At 43.1% G+C, this 20,722-nt stretch overlaps 1 protein-coding gene across 7 annotated transcripts in view; it reads left to right on the top strand.

The window, feature by feature from the left end:
• The window catches only part of MICAL3 (microtubule associated monooxygenase, calponin and LIM domain containing 3), a 165,315-nt gene extending 146,997 nt beyond the window's left edge, over window positions 1-18,318 (top strand). For 4 of the 7 annotated variants that reach the window (XM_068402371.1, XM_068402370.1, XM_068402368.1 and 1 more), the window contains 4 exons: window positions 9,738-9,803; window positions 12,140-12,239; window positions 13,221-13,294; window positions 13,379-18,318. In XM_068402371.1, the coding sequence (XP_068258472.1) occupies window positions 9,738-9,803; window positions 12,140-12,239; window positions 13,221-13,294; window positions 13,379-13,563 (425 nt within the window). In that variant the 3' untranslated portion in view covers window positions 13,564-18,318. Of the gene's footprint in view, window positions 1-31; window positions 83-9,737; window positions 9,804-12,139; window positions 12,240-13,220; window positions 13,295-13,378 lie in introns of all 7 variants that reach the window. The other 3 variants (XM_068402372.1, XM_068402367.1, XM_068402369.1) reach the window with 3 other exon arrangements.
• The last annotated feature ends 2,404 nt before the right edge of the window (window positions 18,319-20,722 follow it).

Genomic DNA, 20,722 nt, shown 5'->3' with positions numbered 1-20,722 from the left:
TAACTCTGTCTTCACGAATTCCTTGTTGTAGACTATTGGGGAGAGTCTTATTACAGTGACCTCATCGACTTGCATCTGGGTGGTATGTATAGCTGAACCTCCTGCTGGCACTAACCCTGCTGACACTCCTCCCCACCCTTCCCTTCACCTACTTCTCCCATCCTTGGCTCATAAACAAGAAGAATCAGCCCTTGCACATGACTGGCTATAGCAGAACCCCTTTTCCAGCTCAGGAAGAGGAGATCCTGGCATGCTTCACAAACCATGTGTAAGGCTTCCTCTTCTGTTTTCCACAGTGCTGATTATTTCAAAATGTACTTACTGTTTTCAGTCCAGCCACCTTTCCTGCTAGCAGTGGAAAGCCGTTCTGTTTTTTTTGCTTGTCCCTTTCGAAGTCCAACTCTACCATCGAAATCCTCTGTAGGAAAATACTGTAACATGAAGAGGACAGCAGAACTGACCTGCTCCCAAGAGCTAACAGCACTGTGAAGGATTACTCATGCCACTGCCTCCCTCTTACCCCCCTGAGGCTTGCTTGCTTCTTCCAAAAAAGCCAGAGTGTGTTGATGATCTCACGAAAACAAAATGCTCCCTCAAGGGACTTTGGAAACACTTGTAGATGACAGATACTTCTTCTTTCTTGTTTTGTCTTAACTGTAAGGTCAGGAGAGAATCTACTGTTAAGAGTTCCAGTCATTTTTGCTGGAATCTGTTGTGAGTTTCCAGTCAGCCCACTTTGCATCATTACACAGCTAATAAGCTTCTTGCTATGTTGTTTTTTTTTCTTTTTAATATCCCATTTAGTGCTAAACACATGTTACAGTATTCAGCTCTTTTTTTCACTTAGTGATTATAATCTGGTCATCACTCTGCACCATCATTCTGCATTTCTTTAATACTTCCTGAATCCCTTAGTAGGTGGACAACTTTTGGCTTGCAAATGGCATTTGTTTAGCATTTACCCATCTTGAAAATTAAAATTCCCTTTGATAGTTTAATCACCCTAAATCTGTTCTTATAAAATGAACACATCTGTCAGCAAATCCAAGAGAAAGCAAACTCTGCACAGTTGCCTTGTCATCTGAGGGTTTCATTTCATTTGTCTTTCAGAGTATAAAGTTGCTTGATCTAAGCTGTGTTTTTGTTGAGGGAGTGCATTTCAGTCCAGCTCCGCAGAGTGGAAGATCCACACACTCTAGGCCTGATCCAAGATACATCACTAGAAGTCTTCCCCTGATTTCACTGTGTTCTGTATTCGATCCTTCAAACATAATCTTGCCCAGGTTTTTCACTGTAATTTTTTCTCCTCCTCTGGGGGAGGCTGTCCCAGATAGTATCTATCTGTAGCTGTCTGTTGGGAATGACTTCAGATTGTCCTGGCACAATAGGCTTTTACTGAAGAACATCCACCTGAGTTAAGAATATTCGCGTACGTGCAAGTTTCAAAATGGAAGACTTTTCTCCTTAGTAGACCTTATTTGTTGCCCAGTTGCCCTGTGCTAATTTTGATGCATTAGTCCTCCGCTAGCCCTGTGTGTCTTTCACTATTCAGTCCCTCTGGCATTCTTTCCCGGGGTATCTTCTGCAGAAAGACATTGAAACCCTCTTCCTAGTTATGTCCATAAGGGCTGGCCCATACTCATATGTGCATAGAGTAGGAGCTGTAAAAGGGTTGATGCTGAATTACACTTAACACACCCTTATCCCTATTTAATGCTATTTCCACTATACCTCTCCCTCCTCCTGCTTCTCCTCCTAATGCCTCTTTAGAGACAGCGATCCCATCAAAATCACTAATAGTGGCTTTAAGAAAAGCAAAATAATCTTTACTTAAAGGGGCACTGTCACTTAAAATATCATTGTGTTGCAGAAAATTTTAGTTGAAAATTGAATTTACTGTTTATCTTTTTTTGCGTGTTGGGCTTTTTCCATTTCTCTGAACTCAGACAGTCACCCCAGAGTAGCCATTTTTTATCTTCTGTAACAGGCTACTTTTATTTATATGGTGATTCAGTCACTTGGGCTTCCAACAGTCAGAGACAATGTTCACGTTTTTTAAAAATGGTTGATATATTTTAAAACTGTATCAAGTCTCTGCTCATCTCAAAAATACCTTTTTTGAAACAAACTTTAAAAAACTGTATTGGGCAGTATCCCTTTAAATGCAATGAGCCAGTATAGCCTGCCTTGGAATATGTGGCTTTATAGTAATGTTTTGTTGCCTCTGTAATTTGCTTTATATGTGCTTTTGGGGCTGCCAGAACACTTTTGCCGGAAGGGATAAATTTTTCTGATGATACTTGTCACTGTTCAGTGGCAGATTTAGAGCTCGGCTTCAAAATTAACATGTCTGCGCGGGATGCTGCATCTGGGTGGAGTGCCATTAAAATCCCTGCAGTGCTGGGTGGCTGCGTGGTCCTGCTGAGTGCTATAAGCAGCCAGGGTGGCTGCATAGTTATTCTACTGGCAGCTTGTGTCTCTGAGGCATAGGCACAACTCATGCTGTCAGTAGAATGATAAGCAAAATTGCAAAATACTTTGAAAAGTTATCTGTAAGTTGGTAATAATTTTTGAATGATTAGGGCATTAATTTATTCTGGATTTTCTTTACATGAATGAGAGTTGCTTTTCATTTAGTTGTTACAGATTGCGCAACAACTTTCTGCAAGGGAGTGGTAACTTCTGAGATCCTTGGTCAAGTTCCAGTTTGCAGGATTACAGATTGCTATCTTAACTACCTCCGTTGCTCTGCTCAGATGCCATAATCCTCTCTTCCTGTTCTAAAATGTCATGTACCGTTGCTGTAAAGCAGATGTTTCATTTCACGCTACAGATGGTCACATTTCAATTCTGAGTAATAATTCCTATGTGTATATCGTATATGCGATTATGTTAAAAGAACATTGCAAAGGTTGCAAAGTCAACTGAAATTAAGATTTTGTATTATGTCGATATAGCAACAGATTTATAACCTTTAGATCCACTGCAGAGAGCTCTGTCTCTTGTCCTTATGGAATAACTGGTAGAAACGCTGGGTTGTCATTCTCTGTGTAGATCCTTATGGAGAGGAAATGGGACACGGTCAGTGGGTTTCACAGATGTTTGCTGGCAGCTGTGGAATGGTGAGGCTTGAAAACACGGATTCTGAGCCAGGCACTGGAAGGATGCAGTGGTCTGGTGGATATACGCTCTTTGTCCCTTTTATTCCCCCTCTCCAGACAGTCTTTGTTCTAATCCTGTCTTTTTCCATCCAAAGCTCCTTACCGCACTTCCATTTTCATTCTCAGTCCCAGTTTCTGCTTCTCAGGCATTTAATTTTACACCTACCCTCTTGACAAAGAAATACTAGTATTCTACCCTTCAGACCTCCTGGTCCTTCCCACTAGCTGTTCCTAGTCTTTCACTCCTGCTCTGGTCTTCCCACTGACTCAGTCCCCATAGTCTCCGTCCCTGCCTCTGGCCTTCTCCCAGAATTTTTGGGCTCTGCTCCCTCTTCTACCCAGTATTATTTGTCTGGAAATTTATAGGTCATATCTTCTGCGTTCTCCTTTCATCCGTTACCCCTTTTCCCCTCTCCTCTCTGTCTCTTTTCCTTTAGTAGTTTTCATTCTTAGTCTCTTTGCTTAATTAATCCCAGACTCAGTTCCTCCTTACCCACTGGTTCCTTGTCCCAGTTGCTCCTCGTCTGCCTGTGGAAAGTACCTCCGTTGTGTTCAAATGAGCAGCTTCCTTTTCCTTGCACCCAGCAGGGAATCACTGAGGAAACAGCCCCACAGTCCCGTCTTGCTTTGCTCTTGGCTGGAGTATGCCAAGACAGGCAAGAAGGATGTAAGGAAGAGAGCTGGTATGTTTGATAGAGCTGATTTCAGACATATGTTCTCCCTTCTTGACAAGAGCCTTATGAACATTCAGGTAAACAGGCAGGGGGGAAAAGTGCGATTGTGGGGGTTTTTTAATCCTTCCCACTTTGTTTAAAGCACACTCTACAACAACTTCACTTTTTATTAACTTATTTAAAATACTTGAGCTGACTATGTCCTTTAAAGTCCTGCAGATCTAACTCTGCAGGGCTGGAGTGTGATATACTCAAGTGGGAACAGTCCTATTTCTTGTGATTGGTAAACACAGCTCTCCTGGAGGAGGAGTGGAGTTGTAAGATAAACATTGTTTTCGCAGTCTGCAGCTGCTTTTCACACTGAAGTGAATTGGTAACTTGTTTTCTTTGCTGCAAGCTTGGAGCAGGAAAGAGCACTTGATAAGCAGAACTTGATAAGTATAATTAGAGTACTTCTTAGGTACTGGAAGCAAGAAATCATTTACCTGCTTCTTTCTGCAAACCTCTCACAACTGCACACAGAAACTAACAGTCTTGGGAGACAGGGCCAGTGCAGGACTGTACTAATTCTGACGGCATTTTGAAGTGCCTTGAGGTCTAGTAGAAGCAGACTTCTGTGCAGTCATTTGTGTGTATATTCTGCTCCAACTATTGCTTTCCCTAGTTTTCTTTCCCCTCCCCACCCTTTTTTTTTTTTTTTCCCCTTCTCTCTTCTGGATAAATAAAGGTGTGGTTCAGTTTGCATGACAGTTCAGTTGTCTGAGTTTTCCCCATGTTTCTTCTAGTGATGGTACTTCAAAGGATATTGGTTTTGACACAGTTCTAGTAAACTGTTAAGTCAGACACAGGGTGATGTGCTTATGGGATAGTTGTCAGAATCCTTGCTGTCAGCTTTATATAAATACCTGCTGTTAGGTGGATGCTCATTTCCAAGAGGTGGCTTTCTGTGTTGTTGCTCTTTTACAACACTGCTGTTGAACAACTTCACCAAATAGTAAAGTTGGAATGCTTTATTTTTCAATACTCAGGTTTTTGACCATAACTGATTTTTAAATGGTGGGAAAAAGGATATTTCCTATCATCAGTGTACAGTTTGCCTTACTGATATCTTTTGGACTGATCCTTATTTTAAGCACTGAGTTAAAATTAGAGCTCTTGGTCTGCTTGCTAAATGGGTGATGGAAGTTGTTAGTAGAATAAGAATTTCTAAAATATCATGCTCTTTGCTTGTGAGGTCAAGTGCTGGCATAATGGTGCATGAGAGCAGAGATTAGCCTCAGAGCTGGATTTCCTGCCCAGTGTTGCTGATTTCCAAACTGCCCTGGTTAGTCAGCAGTATAGAAATCAAAGTCTTCAGATGCAAAGCTTGCAAAGGGTGTGATCCAACTTGGTCTGTGGTATATCTGTTCTAGTCTCATTGATTTGCAGTGGCTCACCACTTCTCAGAAATCATCACAGCTCTCATACCACAGAACATGGGCAAATAGTGAAGGGGTTCAATGTGAGCTGTAGCTTGGGGATAATGGTGTCTGCCACCCCAAACTTTTTGCTGTGCTTTCTTCATCCTGATCAATCATTTTTACTACTGTGCTTCAGATTATGAAGAAGTGTTATGTAGCTGCAGCAGAAAAGGACAAAACCAATCTGAAGTACTGCTCTTTAGACAATAGGAAAATGAAAAGTAGAAGACAACAGTCCAGTGTAGCTTGTGTAACAAAGAACAACATACAGCGAAAAGGAAGGTATATTTTCATGGTGGCTGTACAATTTCTGTTCCTTGTTTTGAAGATGCTTTGCAGCTATGGTATTTATTCCTGGCCTGGCTCTTGGTTTCCACCACTGAAGCAAAGTCTGCAATCTCTCAAGGTTACTATGGCAAACAAGGTCTTGTTGTGGCTGCATGAAAGATTTCCCAGAAGGATCTGGGAACGGCTTCTTTTCACAGAGATGAGATGATTCCAGTCACTTCATTGATGGGATGTGGCTAATCTGCAAGGCAGAGCTTCGACCTCTCCAGGATGCTGAGTGTGCTCAGGAGCTGGGGCTTGCTCCTTTCCTCAATGAGCTGCAGCTCCTGGCTCTGTACCAGTCACCCCATGTGCCCTTCTGAATGCCTCTGCTTGCCATCTTTGCTATTGAGGCTGCTGACCTCTGCTTTGAAGGCTTTACGTGCATTTCGGAAAAGTTGGCTTGTGGTGTTGAGAAGGAACAACTGGTGATGAACAGAGTTTGTTGGCGATTTTGCCTCTCTGGGGGAAAAAAAAGTGATAATTTTCTGTCCAGAAGCTATAGTCACACCTCAGACTCTTGCTGACAGCACAGAGGGAATCTAAGAAGTGAATGGTCACAGAAATGGTTCTTCTTGTATCCTGCAGCTCCTTCTGAGGAAACTACTTCAGTGGGGCAGTGGGTAGCTTGTATTGCTGCTTCCAGCCAGCACTCTTCCCATGCTGTAGATGAAGACCTGTGTCGCCATACCTGGCCTGGGTTTTTCGGTGGTGGAGGAGACTTAAACGGAAAGGAGATTGTTTTGTTTTGTTTTTTTAATTTGCTTATCAAAAGAGTTTTTCCCATCTGTCCCTCACTCCATGGCCAGGAAAATTGTCTTGCAGTGATGATTGTGTTTTTAATTTAATGAGCCCATGAGGTGGTGATGTCTCTTTTCTAAACAATAATACAGTAATAGTGCTATATACTGTAGGACTAGTGATGGCTTTGAGAGAAATAAGAAGACATGAAGGATTTCCATTACGTAATCGGACAAGTGATAAGGCCAAGGTAGATGAGACGGTTTTCAACACCATATTGTGAACCAGGGTATTGTATAGTTCTCCTTTTTAATAGTACTGGACGAGGAGTTCAGCCTTTTCCCAGGATTGTCTTTAAACATAAATGTACGCAGTGAGAGCTCTTGCTCTGAAGTTGTATCTTTTTTTAAATTAACGTTGGTAATGTGAATGATCTGATGATACATTCATTGCCTAGACTTAACAGCTGGCTGAAGGAATGCTTTTTCCATTTATCAGGTGATCTTTTTTTCCCCTGGATCTCTGTTTCTGAAACAGTTAAGATGCCTTTTCTTGAAAGAGTTCATCTAAAGGGATAACTAAATGGCTGACATGGAATATCCTTAAAAGATTTGTTACTGTCAGTGAAAAATCTTTCTCCATTTTAGGAAATATGATAAAATAGTTTTCCTCGTAAAATTAGAAAGATTCTATTTCAGTCTGCTTGTAGTATCTGTACCACATGTATCGATACTCTCTATTAGCAAGGTTGGGGAGCCAGTTTTCATGACTATCACCTTAGTGAAGTTTTTAAAAATATATTTAAAATTCTACTGCATGATATGTGTTTTAGAGTATAATAATTGGTGTAGTTTTCACAGCTTTAGAGAACTGTAAGAGGTAAGTTTTCAGGTTGCACTTTACTCTGCCATCGCTGTTTAGGGCCTCTAGTACATAAGGAACACTTTTTAAAGCCTTGCTAATCATCTTGGGCTGGACAGAAGTTGTTTCCAAGGCAATTGTAGTGATCATATAACCTGTATTCACTGATGCAACTGTAATTTACATCTAGAATAACTGGAAGGGATCTTAGTAGTACAGGTTATGTTCATTACCTTACTGAAAAGCAATGGTAACATTTCCAGTAGCGGAACTATGGTAGATACCATGGACTTTGTAACTTGATTCAAGGACATGTTTTCCTTAGACAAGAGTGGGAGGATAATATTTCTGTTAAAAAATAGCACAACTAAGAGCAAAGGAAGAAAACACAATTGCAGGGAGTTGGTTCTGGATTACAGCCTTCTGCCATGTAAGTCCTGTGGCTTTTTACTGGAGACCAAAGACAGTATCCTCTCCTAGGATCAGACCATTTGCTCACTGATGACAAAAGTTAGTAGTTTATGGTCATGTCACAATAAGATGAATGGCATTTTCACATACCAGGTATTTATTTTCAGATCAAGTATGGCAGATTAGGAACTCTTCACCAAGTCTATATGTCCATGGTTTGAAATGTGTAAACAGAGCTGCATTTGAGTTACCAACATCCCATACATACAATTCTGAATGAAATCTCAAACCCTGAAAAACTGAAGTGGATTTTTCCATATAGTTAAATGTCTGTCTCCAGATCTCCCCAGCACCAAGTTAGAGTATTAAAGCATATATAGAAGAATTCATGCTGAATAAGATAGGATGTGAAATAAAAAATATCATAGGTATCCTGCACTAAATGTTCTCCTTTGTGTGGAAGCTTATTCTTCACAGCGCCTCTGTGGTTTGGGGTTTTTCTTGTTTGTTTTTGCTTTTGTAACCTAATCTCTGAAATGGCAGTTGTAGGAAAAAAAAAAAAAGCTCTAGTATTTTTTCATTTTAAATGAAGAAATTGGAGAATTCTGAACAACTATAATTAAGGTTCTGATACTGTCAGCTAATGTTGGTACGGTGCTTTATTTGTAACTGTCATATGGCCAGTTGTGGCACCTCTCCTAATGTTGCCTCTCCCTGCTCCCAGTACAGAGGTTTCTTTCTGTCTGAGAAAGCTGCACGGCTCAGACACAGGCTTTGAAGCCGATGTGCTCTCCCCCTTGCTCCAGTGTGTCCTTCGTATGCTGGTCTAGTTCTGTGATGGTCCCTTCTAAAGCCTTCCCAGTTTGCTGGTAGTCTAGTTCTGTAAAGCTGTCTCTGAACCACACATATCAAGCTCTGCTGACTTCTCCAAAATAACTGTTATTCTTACCATATTATTGTTGTGGAGTTTATGCCTTTTCCCAACACGGAAACGCCTCCCCTTTATAAGTGCGGTTGTGCATTGAGAGCAGTAAGTGTTCCATTCTGCTAGCTCTGATGTTTCAGGCTCATCACCTTCGTGTGGTGCATATGTTCTCCTGTAACTCTTAGTGATGTTGGTTATTTCCTACTGTTTATCTCTGTAATGTTAAGTACAGCTGAAAAGCAAATTCTCAGTGTTAAAACAGCTGAACCATTTTGGAGATGAGAAATGTTTGTCCTTCACTGGCTGACAGAAAAGTTGAAAAAGATTCAATAAGTCATTGATACTAACAGGACTTGTAAGCTTTAAAATGCTTTGTGAAATGAGAATGTCAAGGGAGAGCTTTAAATTTACCATTTTAACTCTGCAAAGCCCTCAGTTGGGCATCGCCCCCGCAAACCCTGGTGTCAATCACTTTTTCATCCATATAAAAGCCTTTTCCCCTCTAAGCACAACAGTCCAGTTGAGTACATGTGTACTCACCATACGTGACACAGCAGATCCTGGCAGGCTGGTTCCACATTAATCAGATTCTCCCTGTGATGTTCCCTGTCTGAAGAAATTATTTTGCATTAGGACACTTTTACCATCAATGGATGCTGCCATGGTGATAAGAGCATGGTCCTGATAAAGCTTTAAGGTAGGGTGGCTGCTTACAGCTGGTGTCTTACGCACGCAGGCAAGACTTTTTGTAACCCTCCTTGAAATTTGACATTTGTCAGCAGGAGTTAAATATTTATCTCTGCTTGTCCTGACATGTTCACAAACGTTTTGGTTAAAGATAATGTGATTGATGAATGTAAGTTAGGAAAAAGTACAGTAACAATAACGTCCTGCCTGGTGTTTGTACAGCTCAGTAAGAGTTCACCAGTACCTCAGCCTACCTCTTACCTGTTATCTGTGCTTATTAGGGGCATTATTCATCTGTAGACTGTATCCCTTGTGTCTGCTTCTCCTTTTCTTGTATTTTTTCTTTTCTTCTTGTTTCCTTTCTTTCTCACTTTTATGCTTTTTGTCCTTTGCTTGTCTTTTATTTCACTCCTTTCCTCCTCTTCCGTTCCACTTCCAACTTCCTCTTCCTTTCCTGCCTCTTCCTCTTCCTCGTTTGGTCCTATTGAAGTTGAGCCCAATGCCGGGACACCACGTCGTAGACCTCTCTCCTTCTGCCCTTGCTGTGCCCACGAAGGTAACGTAACCTCACATGCTCCCCATTCTCCTTGACCACAGCTGGGTTGTCGTAGCAGCACTAGTCAGCTAGTGAACATAAGGCCCCCAGCCCTTTTCTTGCTGTGTCCCCAAACCAACCTTCTCAGTAGCAACCTGGTAACCTCAGCTTCTCTGAGCCTGTGGCAAGTTATTAAAGGTACAGTATCCCTTTTGCTAGTCCCAGCTGTGCTAGGAGGGGTAGCGACTGGGAGGGACATTGGGCAGCAGCGGTGGGAGCAGTAACGTCACACTCGAAAGTTTCTGTTTTCATTTGGTGGCTTCAATTTCTCTGTTCCTCCTGAAAGATGTTTGAAAGGTGGGGTAAGGGAAGAAAATCTCCTTCCTTAAATGGCCTTCTAATTAGTACATATGGATTAAAGGAATACTGTGTCTTTATAAGGACTGGTTTGCAAATCCTTTAAAAGCCAACAAACCTTAAGCTAGACCAGTTTTCCCTCATCTGTCTGGCTGAGTGCATTCTTTAACTGTCCCAAATGGAGTTTGCCACAGAGTTTCCATTGCCAAGGCATGGGGGAAGGGGCTGTTTATGTGTGTTCATGGTGTAATTTTGCTAACTACTTACTCTGCTTTCCATGGTGCTCCCTCACATCAGTTGTCAGTGCTCCCTCTCCAATCCTCTCATTATTTCTCTGCTCATTGGCTGTTTAAAAATACTTATGTATTTCATAGGTCTGTAGCATTGTGGTTTTGGCTTTTTCTTAGAGGCATTTATTTTCTATACATCCTGGCATCGGAACGGATGGGGAGACTTCCCAGTGCTTTCATGGCGCCACAGCACTGGACATCTGCATGTATGGTCTCCCTCTCCTGTGGCCACATGGGCATATTGTGCAGAGACGCTCAGAAAGGAATGCTTGGAACTGAGCAACACACTGGTATAATGTCCACAGAGCTGGAGGCTCTTAGGGTGGTACAACTGGGTCTGGTATTCCCCGAGGGTCTGCTAGTATGATTTTTCAGAGGCAGGTATTCTGAGCCTAAGCTTCAGTTTAATAGGAGTTGTAGGCTCTCCTTTGTTTAGCTCCAGTACAGCACTTCTCTGAGATCCTAAGGATGGAGGCAGGGCACTGGTCTGAATTAATTAGCCATTAATGTGGTATTTGGGAGGTGTTGCCCAGAGTTTGAATAGTAAACTTGCTGCTTGATTATTTTTAGCATCAAAATGACTATTTGAGAGTTTTTGCTCTTGATGTAGATAGCATGTACCCTTAATAACAAACATAGACAGGGATGTTAGTTACTTTAGGATGCCTAGGCTACATGCAGTGCAAGCTGATAGGATGCAGCGACCCGAAAATACTGTTGAGCTTGACTGGAGGCCTTGCTCCTGCCTCTACTTTCATGCAGGCAGGTGCATTGCTAGTGTCCTTGATGGCTTCTGATAGAAGTCACAGGATTCATGTGAAGGTAGTTCAGTGTGGAATCAGTAGTCCAGACCAGGAGATTGCTAGGAGGAGCTTCCCTGGTAGTGTCTTGCATTTGATAAATATCAACAGAAGGCTTTGGAAACAGCATTCTGCAATTTATTCCACATAACTCCTGACAGATACGAGATTCATCAGTGGACTACTGAGTAAGTTTAGGAGTTGGTTTTAAACTAAATGAAATACCAGCTAAGAGTTCCGTACTAGGTGGCCAGGGCCCAAGGTATTTTTATTCTGCTTTGATATTAGCAAATGTGTCTGGGATTCTTTTTCTTTCCAGCGCTGATGTGCAATACAGTAGAAGTAGTTTCTGTGTTCACTGTGCAGAGGGGATTTTCAAGATGGAGAGAAGAAATGTGGCTAGGGGGAGCAGTCAGAAAAGATTTATTTAGCTATTGAAAAAAAGAAAAGACAAGATGTTACTTTTGGCCAGTAAAAGAAAAGACTGAGGACATGCAATTGAAGAAAATAAAGGTAAAACACGTGGAGTGGCAACTGAATCCGTTTCTGATGAGCATACATTTAAGTAGGTAGCATGAGGATCTATAAAAGCTCTTCTAATGAAAGGAAAAGTGAAATACTTACAGAAATCTGGGCTTTCTGCAGTAAGAGTGAGGAAGAAACAAGCAATCGCAGGAAAATCAGAAAGCCAAACAAAAAAAGAAAAAATCAGGCTCCAAAGATAAGAGAATCCTTTTGGAGGTGACTTCCACTCTTCTGTGTGCTCTAGGCAAACTGACGGACCCGGCTTGGGAGTGCTCTGGCAGCATCTTGCTCGGCTTTCTTTGCACATTTTGCCCCATTGTTGTTTTTGCAGTTTGGGCTTGTAAGGATTGCAGGGTGAAAACTTACCTGGTTTCTTTTTTGGCAGGCATGGGTAAGAAGGATGATCCCAAGCTGATGCAGGAGTGGTTCAAGCTGGTGCAGGAGAAGAATGCCTTGGTTCGCTACGAGTCCGAACTGATGATATTGTGAGTGAATGTGCAAAGCTTCCAAAATGGGATTATGTTACAAATAGTATTGGAATATCTGTCAGTACCGTCTTCCTTATAATGCCAGGAGGTCAGCAGTCTCTTAGGCTGATTCTTGGCTGAGATATGAATCCAAGTACGTTTCAGAAGAGTGGTAGAAGAAGGAATAATAGCAATAAGGAATGAAAGTTCCAATTATTTGTGCACATACGGAAGTACGGATCCGTGTTTAAAGTTCTGAGCCCTTTCCAAGCTGTTCTTGGATAAAACATGTTCATGCAAGTGTTTTCAGGCTATGCAGAAATAATGTGTGATGACTTCCGGTTTTGGTAGAGTCCGCTTTTATGTGTAGCCAAAAGTGTTTAATTCAGTCACCTTTGACATGCGTCCCTGTGCCTGTAGTGGGACTCCAGTGCCTCTCATTTGGGCTCAAATGATAAGGCTTTTTTCCTGTTAGTGAAATTGGGTGCTTTCTCAGTCCCCATGCTGCAAATTCACTGAAATTCTTTTCTGAGTACGTCAGCTGACCCAGGCAGTGTGGAAGCTGATCGTCTTAGTGCCTGTGTCAGAAAAGCCCCAAGGTGTTGTCTGCATTGGTATCTGAAAAGGCAATGCCCTGACATGTCCTTAGTCGGTAAGTAACTTTGTCGTTTAGAGTGGGAAGTGACAGGAGATACATAGAGGTATTGCAGATTTGTTTGTTCCTTCACACCATTTTAGATTTAATCCCACCTGTAATCTGCTCAATCTTCTGTATTGTACTTCCTAGCTGAAGGCAAAGAATGTGAGATGCTGAAATTACATTTAATCTTTAAAAAATATAGTTATATATCTTAGGTATTTTAAGAGTTGTTCCAAAACAGATTGGTAAAATGCATAGCAGATATCTAGAGGGGGAGCAGAAACTGAGAATGGACATGAAGCAATGTATGGAGCGTTTTAATATACCCAGTACTTGGATTCCTTATGTTTCCCTTTCAGTGCTCGGGAGCTAGAACTGGAAGACAGGCAGAGTCGATTACAGCAGGAACTCCGGGAGAGAATGGCAGTAGAAGGTGAGAGCAAAAGGGAACATTTCATACGTTGTATGTGTGTATTTCTAGCCTTGTGTATGCTGATAGTTTCTGATATCTCTGTAGATCATCTGAAGACAGATGAGGAGCTCTCAGAGGAGAAGAGGATCCTGAACGAGATGCTAGAAGTAGTGGAGCAGAGAGATTCTCTTGTGGCTCTCCTTGAGGAGCAACGGCTTCGAGAAAAAGAAGAAGACAAGGACCTGGAGGCAGTCATGCTTTCCAAAGGTTATAGCTTGAACTGGTCCTGAGCTTAACACATTTACCTCTGCTGGTCTGTGTTGTCCAGTTGGCCTACCCTGAGTTCGCCAGAATTACATGGATGGGAAGATGTTGAAGGGGAAACCTCCAAAGGGTTCGACAGCATGCAGGGATTTGGTTTGAAGCACTCAGAAGCTTTTTGATAAGTTTGTTGGTTCCAGAAGCTTAAGTTTTACAAGTCTGCAAGCCTAGTTGAAGATAATGAGTTGAGACTGTGGAGTCTCCTTGAGGTCCTATACAATGGGCCATATTTTTGTGTGTGTGGTAGGAGGGAGAGGAATAATCCATGTGTGGGGAAGGAGGTTAAGGGAAGAAGTACCCTTAACTACACTGGATTTATGGCAGTCCATTCCTTTCCCATTTTTACTACAGCAGTTCTAATAAAAGGGAGGGAAGTTGCAACCCTCTCTGGAAAACCACAGCAGCCTGTAGCAGCCTGTATGGTGGAGTCAGCTGTCCAAGAGAGCCCCAGAAGCCCAGGGCAACACCTTCTTTGCTTTAGTCTTCCTCCCCACCAAAGAAATCTGCAGTTGATCATTATGCATGGATATGAAGAAATACGAGACAGAGAAGATACTACTAGTACGTGTGACGGAACTCTCTGCCTCCTGGTTTTTAGAGATTTGGGCATCAGAGGACTCTCTCCCTATCACAGCCTCCTAAATCATCATCATCTTGTGGGGAAAAAGACGGAGAAGAAGAGAGAGGGAAGATGCCCTTCTGCTTTGCTACACACTGGAGAGGCAGCTACTGCTGGCCTTAGTCTTCATGGCCACAGCTCAGAGGCTGGTGGGCTGCTTTGTTCTGTTTTTGTTGTGACTGTTTTGACACTGGAAAATACTGACCGTGGGACAGTGATAAGTGTGTGCTGGGGCAGGAGTGTTACCAGGCGGCGTTCCCTGGCTGTTAGGCCCTTAAAAGGGAGAAGTCCTTAAGTGACCGAACCACCATTAAGACTTTTCAGTGTTTTTATTTTTTTCCTCTGTAGTTTGTTTTTGCACATTGAAAACGAAGCTTAAGACCTGCCTGGGCCCTCAGTCACTTTGACCCTTTCATGTCAATTAACTTATTTTTTTAATACTTGAAAGAAGATTCATTTTTGTATCTTTTAGGAAAAAAATGGACGAGTGATGGGTGTGTGTGCCTGCTGCATCCTACAACTTCCACTTCTAAATTACTGGACGTTGTTACCTCTGGCTATTTATTAGTGTTCTTATTAATAATTTGACTGTTACACATATTTGATTGTGGAAGGAGTGTTTTAACTCTGTTAGAGAAAGACACTACTGCAGATTGGTCCCTGCTTCACAGCAAGGGCAGCCTTTATGGACCCACAGATGCATCCTGCTCTAGAACTTTTCCTTTAGGACAAAATCCTGCGCACTCATGGAGTTGTAAGAATCTATTTGTGTTCCTAGCATACTTTTCTTCTGCATCCCAGATTCCCTCTGTTGGACTAATACACCTGTAATTTATTTAAATTTTACATTTTTATAACAAGAAAGCCAAAACTACGAGGTAGAAATATCCTGTATGTGTCTCTCACTGAAAGAGGAGACCCTCATGCTCCTGAGATACAGCTAGAGGGACTTCCATGCAAACAAAAATAGCACATTTCCTGCTGGATCTGTTGGAAGAAGCTCCTTTCGGCTCAGCTAGTGAAGCTGCTGATTTTCAGCCGGGAGGGTACTCATTGTAAGCATCCATTAAGCAATGAGCAGGACATGCACTGAGCAGTTCAGCACCATTCAGTGTTTGACAGATTCCCTGAGCACACCGTGTCCTTAACTTGTCCCGCAGAGCTGAAATAGCACGGTGCATTAGGTATGTGTCCCATCATTCACGTGATGTGTTAAGAGTTTTTTTCCCCCTTGGGATGCTGACTGTGTTATTTTCTTGTTAAAGAAGTACTAAGCCTGCTCCCAATGTCCTTGAGAAAGTGTCCCATTCCCAAGAATATTCATACAGCGTACTGACTCTTTCAGCTTGAACTTACGCTGTTGGTGCAAGGTACCCAAGCAACATCCTTTAATCTTTTGCCCCAGGACAGACGTTAGCATGGTTTCTTGCTGTTAGCTCTCTATCTCCTTCAAAGAGGTCTTCTGTAAGCCAGGGTCTACAATTTGAATTCACCTCTGACTCAGGAGCATCCCTCGGGCTGAGGAAGAATGGGTAGGACTGTCCCCAGAGACTTGGAGCGGTGCTGGTTGTTAACTGTGGAAACATGTTTTTTCTGCCTCAAGTGTTCCCCTTTTTATCCCCCCTAGTGTTTTCTGCTAAGGCATTACAAATTTAATCCAGATGCTCGTGAAACCAAGCAGAGAAGCAGCTGCAGTGCTACTTCTTAATTGTGCATGTTAGCAAGTGGTAGCTGCTATACCAGCATCACTGAGTGTTGGCTTACCGACAGGATGTCCACCAAACAGAATTCCCCCCATTTGCCAGTGCAGGGGCCAGCTACACAAGTCCAGCTGGCAACGGTAGTTTACATAGTCTGCATTTGAGGGGCCAGGGGATGCTGGAGAGGAAGAGGGAAGAAAGAGGGAAGCTAGATACATAGTTTATTGTGAACTGTCTTGCACAGACAATTGGCCTCAGTCCATATTGTAGTGCATTAGGTATATGGACCACACCTAACTTTTAACAAAAGATCATTGAATGTGAACTGTAGAACAGAAAGGAATCCTGAAGAAGAAATCCCAGATTGCTACTTTTCCCTTTCATGCTGGTGAATGCTGGCCAGATCTTTGCAATGCCGAAGAGTGATGCCACTTGAGGGTGTAACACCCTATTGCAGGGGAAAACCACATCTTCTGAAACTGAACTCTTTAGGTTATGCTGAAGGCCTCCAGCACTGAGAATGAAAATGAAGAGCTAACATCACACACACAAATTCATAAAAAATACATCAAAGGGAGTGTTAAATGTCCTTTTAATATCAGAATGGTTGAAAAAGGCACAACTTGTATTTGCTGTTCAGTTGCACTTTAAGAATATGACTTGCATATGAGATACTGGGTTTTTTAACTATCTGAATATTTTTAATTCAAATTTTATATTTTTAAAGCTGAAGAAGGCTCTTGTGACCACAAGATTCCTTATTTATATCAGAATCCAAGTAGGATGTTGTAGCTCTTTGTGCTGCCCGGGTGGGCAGCAGCACATGACTCAGCCATGTGCATTCAGTGACATATGTCCATTGCACGCACGAGGGGAGCAAAAAGGCCCTCAGCTTCCGAGCAGTGGGCACGCGAGGGCATCTGTCCCCATGTGACAAGGTCCGTACCAGGCGCTGGCCACTTCCTCCCTGCAGTAGGTAGGAGGACAGCCGAGCTTGGAACCTAACCTGCCTTCATTTTGAAATGGGCACACTGAGGATGGGGCAAGCACTTCAGTCCCCTGCGGGGAAGGGAGGGGGATACCACCTCCTGGAAACACCTGGGAGGCAAATGGGGATGGGGGAGTGAGGGCTGCCAAAACAACCAATCTGCTGTTTTCACAGTACAATTTTTTTTAACTGTTCTGTTCCTTTTAACCGTGTTTTTATTAAAACTCACAAATGGCTGTAAAATCCTGAGCTTCAAAGAACTATGCATGGGGAGGTGACATTTCAGCTCCAACTTCCAGACATATTCCTTCTTTCAGTTAACCAATACCCCATGGTCTCGCTAGGGCACGTTACAAACTGCGCTGCTGAACATATCTTAGAGCAAACCGCAAGTTTTAAAAGTCTGTCTTTCTCTCTATCCGTCTCTGCATTTTATGTAAATATTTGTTTGTATGTAAAGACACCAATGGATCCTTGGGTTACCCCCACAGTAAAGAGTCTGAGTTTTGTGCAATGCCTAGGCCTCTCTTAGAACACGGTGCTTGCATAGAGCTAGTCACCACATTTGCGTGCACTCTGGTGGTTTTTAATATTTTTATACATCCTGATCCTGAACATTATGAAGTATTATAAGTGGTCTAGACTGTATGATCCAGAGCAGCCGGCAGTTCCATTTTCTTAGCAGCTGTACCTAAAATGTTCACAGCTACACCTCGTTGGGTTAACATTCTTTTAAATTGAGTTTTCAATTAAGTGTTTACACCAGACACCAGTGGATGAGAAAGGTGTTGCATTACAAAATCTCCTGCCTACAAACTGAAAAGCCACAACATGGCTTTATGGGAATTTCAGTCGTCACTGTCGGCAATAAAGAGAACTCTAAAGCATACTAAAAACCAGCCTGTATATATAGTTGACAGAGAAAGAGATCGCTGGCTCTCGACCGTTGCAAAAAAACAGAGATGAGAAGCTTTCCAAAAGTTCCTGCTTTTGGATTGCTTAGAGTACTGCTACAGGCAGGGTAGCCGGGCAGATGAGGATGTCGCTGAAAGCAGATGTGAAGGGGAGGATGCCATGTTCTGATGGCATTGCAGTTATTTAAATACTCCGTATCTGTGCGTGCATGCGTGCGTGTATGAAGTCTAATCCAGGTGAAGGGATCTGCTTTGGCATCTTCCCTTTTGTATGAAAGTGAACTCTGATATTCAGATTATTCAAGGCTTTTACGGTTGGCATGTATGGAGTGTTAACAGAAAAGCGTATACCCTACCTGTAAAAAAACCAATTCTGTTCCAGCCTGTTTTCCTCTGTTTGGTTGTGTTTTCTCGTTTGTTTTTATGCACACTTGCTTCGTTGGTGTTGAGATTTTAGCACCTCAGATGGCCAACTGAACTAAAAAAAAAAAAAAAAAAAAATAAAGTCATTAATTATTTTTTTTTTTGGTGGTGGAGATACCGTTTGTTTCCCTTGCATTCAGTCCTAGGGTTGATGATTAAAGAGGAAGCCGGGAGCTGAGGGAAGGTGATCCAGAGGTGAAATAAAAAGCTAGGTGTTCAAGGGCCTGACTTCAATTTCTCTTTTGCTGGACCACTCAGAGCCCATCTGAATTAGCTGAGATACAAACGAATCAATCTTGACACAGCCCCAATATATGGTCCTCTGTTCTCCGTATTTTACATTGTTTCTTCAGAGTCTCTGTGAAGAGAAATGACAATAAATAGCCAAGAAGGTGTGAATGTAAATTTAATTGTAGGAACCGGGATTTTGTTTCTGTACCTGTAGCTCACTTCCTTAGCCTGCAGTACTAGCGTGAGCATCTGATGCTGGTGTAGCAGCATTTAGTAAAACAAGGAGTGAATGACATCAGTGCCTCTGTGCTGACTTTCTGTGTTGTTTTAAGCCTTCACCACTCCATGCCCCTGTCTCATCTGCACTGTGCCAGCTCAGGAAGGTTAGCTAAGCGACGTGCAGCTCCAGAGCTGTGCCCCTCAAATGGACTGGAAGGATTCAGAGGTTCAAACTCACCAGCTCGTGTGTCAAGAAAAGGCATCTTGTCTGGGTATCTCCTGTCTGAAAAGGGCGGACGTTCAGCTTCCGTGGTAAGTGCTGGCTCCAGTAAACATCAAGAGCTTGAAGCCCGGAGGAATTACATCCAGTCAGCAGCACTGCTGTCGTTATGTAGACTGTGAGAGAAATCATGAGACTTTGCCTTTTTTTCAACAGGCAGAAAACACACAGGATGTCATGGGAAATCCCAGCTGGGGAAACCCCTAACACTGACTCTAATTTTCCTGCCACCAAACCATTTTCAGAACAAAGGATAGACTCTGGTGTTTGTGAGGTGGTTGAAGTAAAGCAGACCTCTTATGGCAACAGGGGGGTGGTGGGCCTCGGGATTTCCTCTTGCGCAGTGCATGGAGGCCAGGGATGGGAGGCTGTGCTGTAGGTGGCAGGAGTGACAGCTCGCTCCTTCATCTGTGCAGCTCAGTGGATTGGCAGTTCCTTGGGGGCGTTTCAAACCCTACAGTTCTTCGTGTCCTTTTGGTCTTGCTTTCAGATAGTAGTGGGAGAAAGCTGCAGTTACCTGGGAGGGGTCTGTCTGGTGTCAAAAGGCCAGTCCGCAGGGATTTCTCCCTTGAGGCCAAAAGAGAAATGAATATATGGAAAGTGACCACTGGACTTCGGGACACAGGAGATTGGCTCCCATCCATAGCTTACAAAACCAGCCTTGTGACACTTCATCACGGCTTTTTAATTACACTGCAAACCTGTTAGCCCCAATCTCAATTAGAGACCCAGAGGTTCTGCTGTTTATAAACTACGGACAGAACCACCAGTCTCCTAGAGATCTTCCTTGTATTGCTTGCTTTGGCAAAGAGCGATGCCAGCCCTGGATGGAGGGCCCTCCGAGATGAGCAGGTCACACCTCCTGCACAGACAAGCCACGTGTGCGTAAAATAACACCAGAAAAAGGCCCTCTGACAAAGAAATCCCGCCTTGGGAGCCCAGCGTGGTAGCAGCTGCTGCTTTCAGTTTCCGTTGATCATGAACGTAGCTTTCGGTAGCCTCTGACTCTTTCCGCACGTGGTGTTACACACTGTCAAAGGTGCCTCACCCACCCTACGGTGCTCCCCTTGGCACAGAACCGTGACCCCTCCCCAGCTCTTTGGGGGCAGCGCTGAGGTAAGGAATAGCATGGCAGTTACCGCAGCGGGAGTGTGAACGTGCTGTCGGCTCTGAGGAGGAGCAGCAGAACATATGTTATACAGCTACTCGACCTGGATAGACAATGAATTTTCTCTGTACTGTGTAACTTGTCAGGAAAAATAACTAAGGGGAAGTCGGGCCTAACACTAAGAGCACAGAGCAGGTGAAGAACCTGGCATCCTGGCTTCCCTCGTGCTTAACAGTTTCTGAAAAGTCCTCATCATGAGTGCTGTGACAGCTGCCTACATTAGCAATTGCATTTTTCAGTCCTGCATATAGGAGAATGCAAACCTAATCCTGTAAGGATGCTACCTGGCCACGTACCTCTCCAGGAAAAGCATTCTTGGAGGAGATTCCCTTTAAGAATTCAGGCAGGGCCTGAGTGCATCTTCCTCCTTTAAATCCTAAGCGTCAGCAGCAACAGAGCTGTTACCAGAGAAAGGGGATCCTACGGGTGGTAATGGGTGAAAGCAACAGCGCTGGCATGCGGCTGCTCCACTGCATCACAGCCGGTGTCATCCTCCCAGAGGGAGGGAGCCTCCTGCTTCATTTTATAGATATTAGTCGAGGGAAGCGATAAAGAGTTGCCTCCTTCCTTAGCCTGCATCCTCTTA

This window comes from Nyctibius grandis, chromosome 5 (genome assembly GCF_013368605.1).
Source record: "Nyctibius grandis isolate bNycGra1 chromosome 5, bNycGra1.pri, whole genome shotgun sequence".
Lineage (NCBI taxonomy): Eukaryota > Metazoa > Chordata > Aves > Nyctibiiformes > Nyctibiidae > Nyctibius > Nyctibius grandis.
The sequence above is the reverse complement of the archived record's forward strand: the minus strand, read 5'-3'. Positions and strand labels throughout refer to the sequence as shown.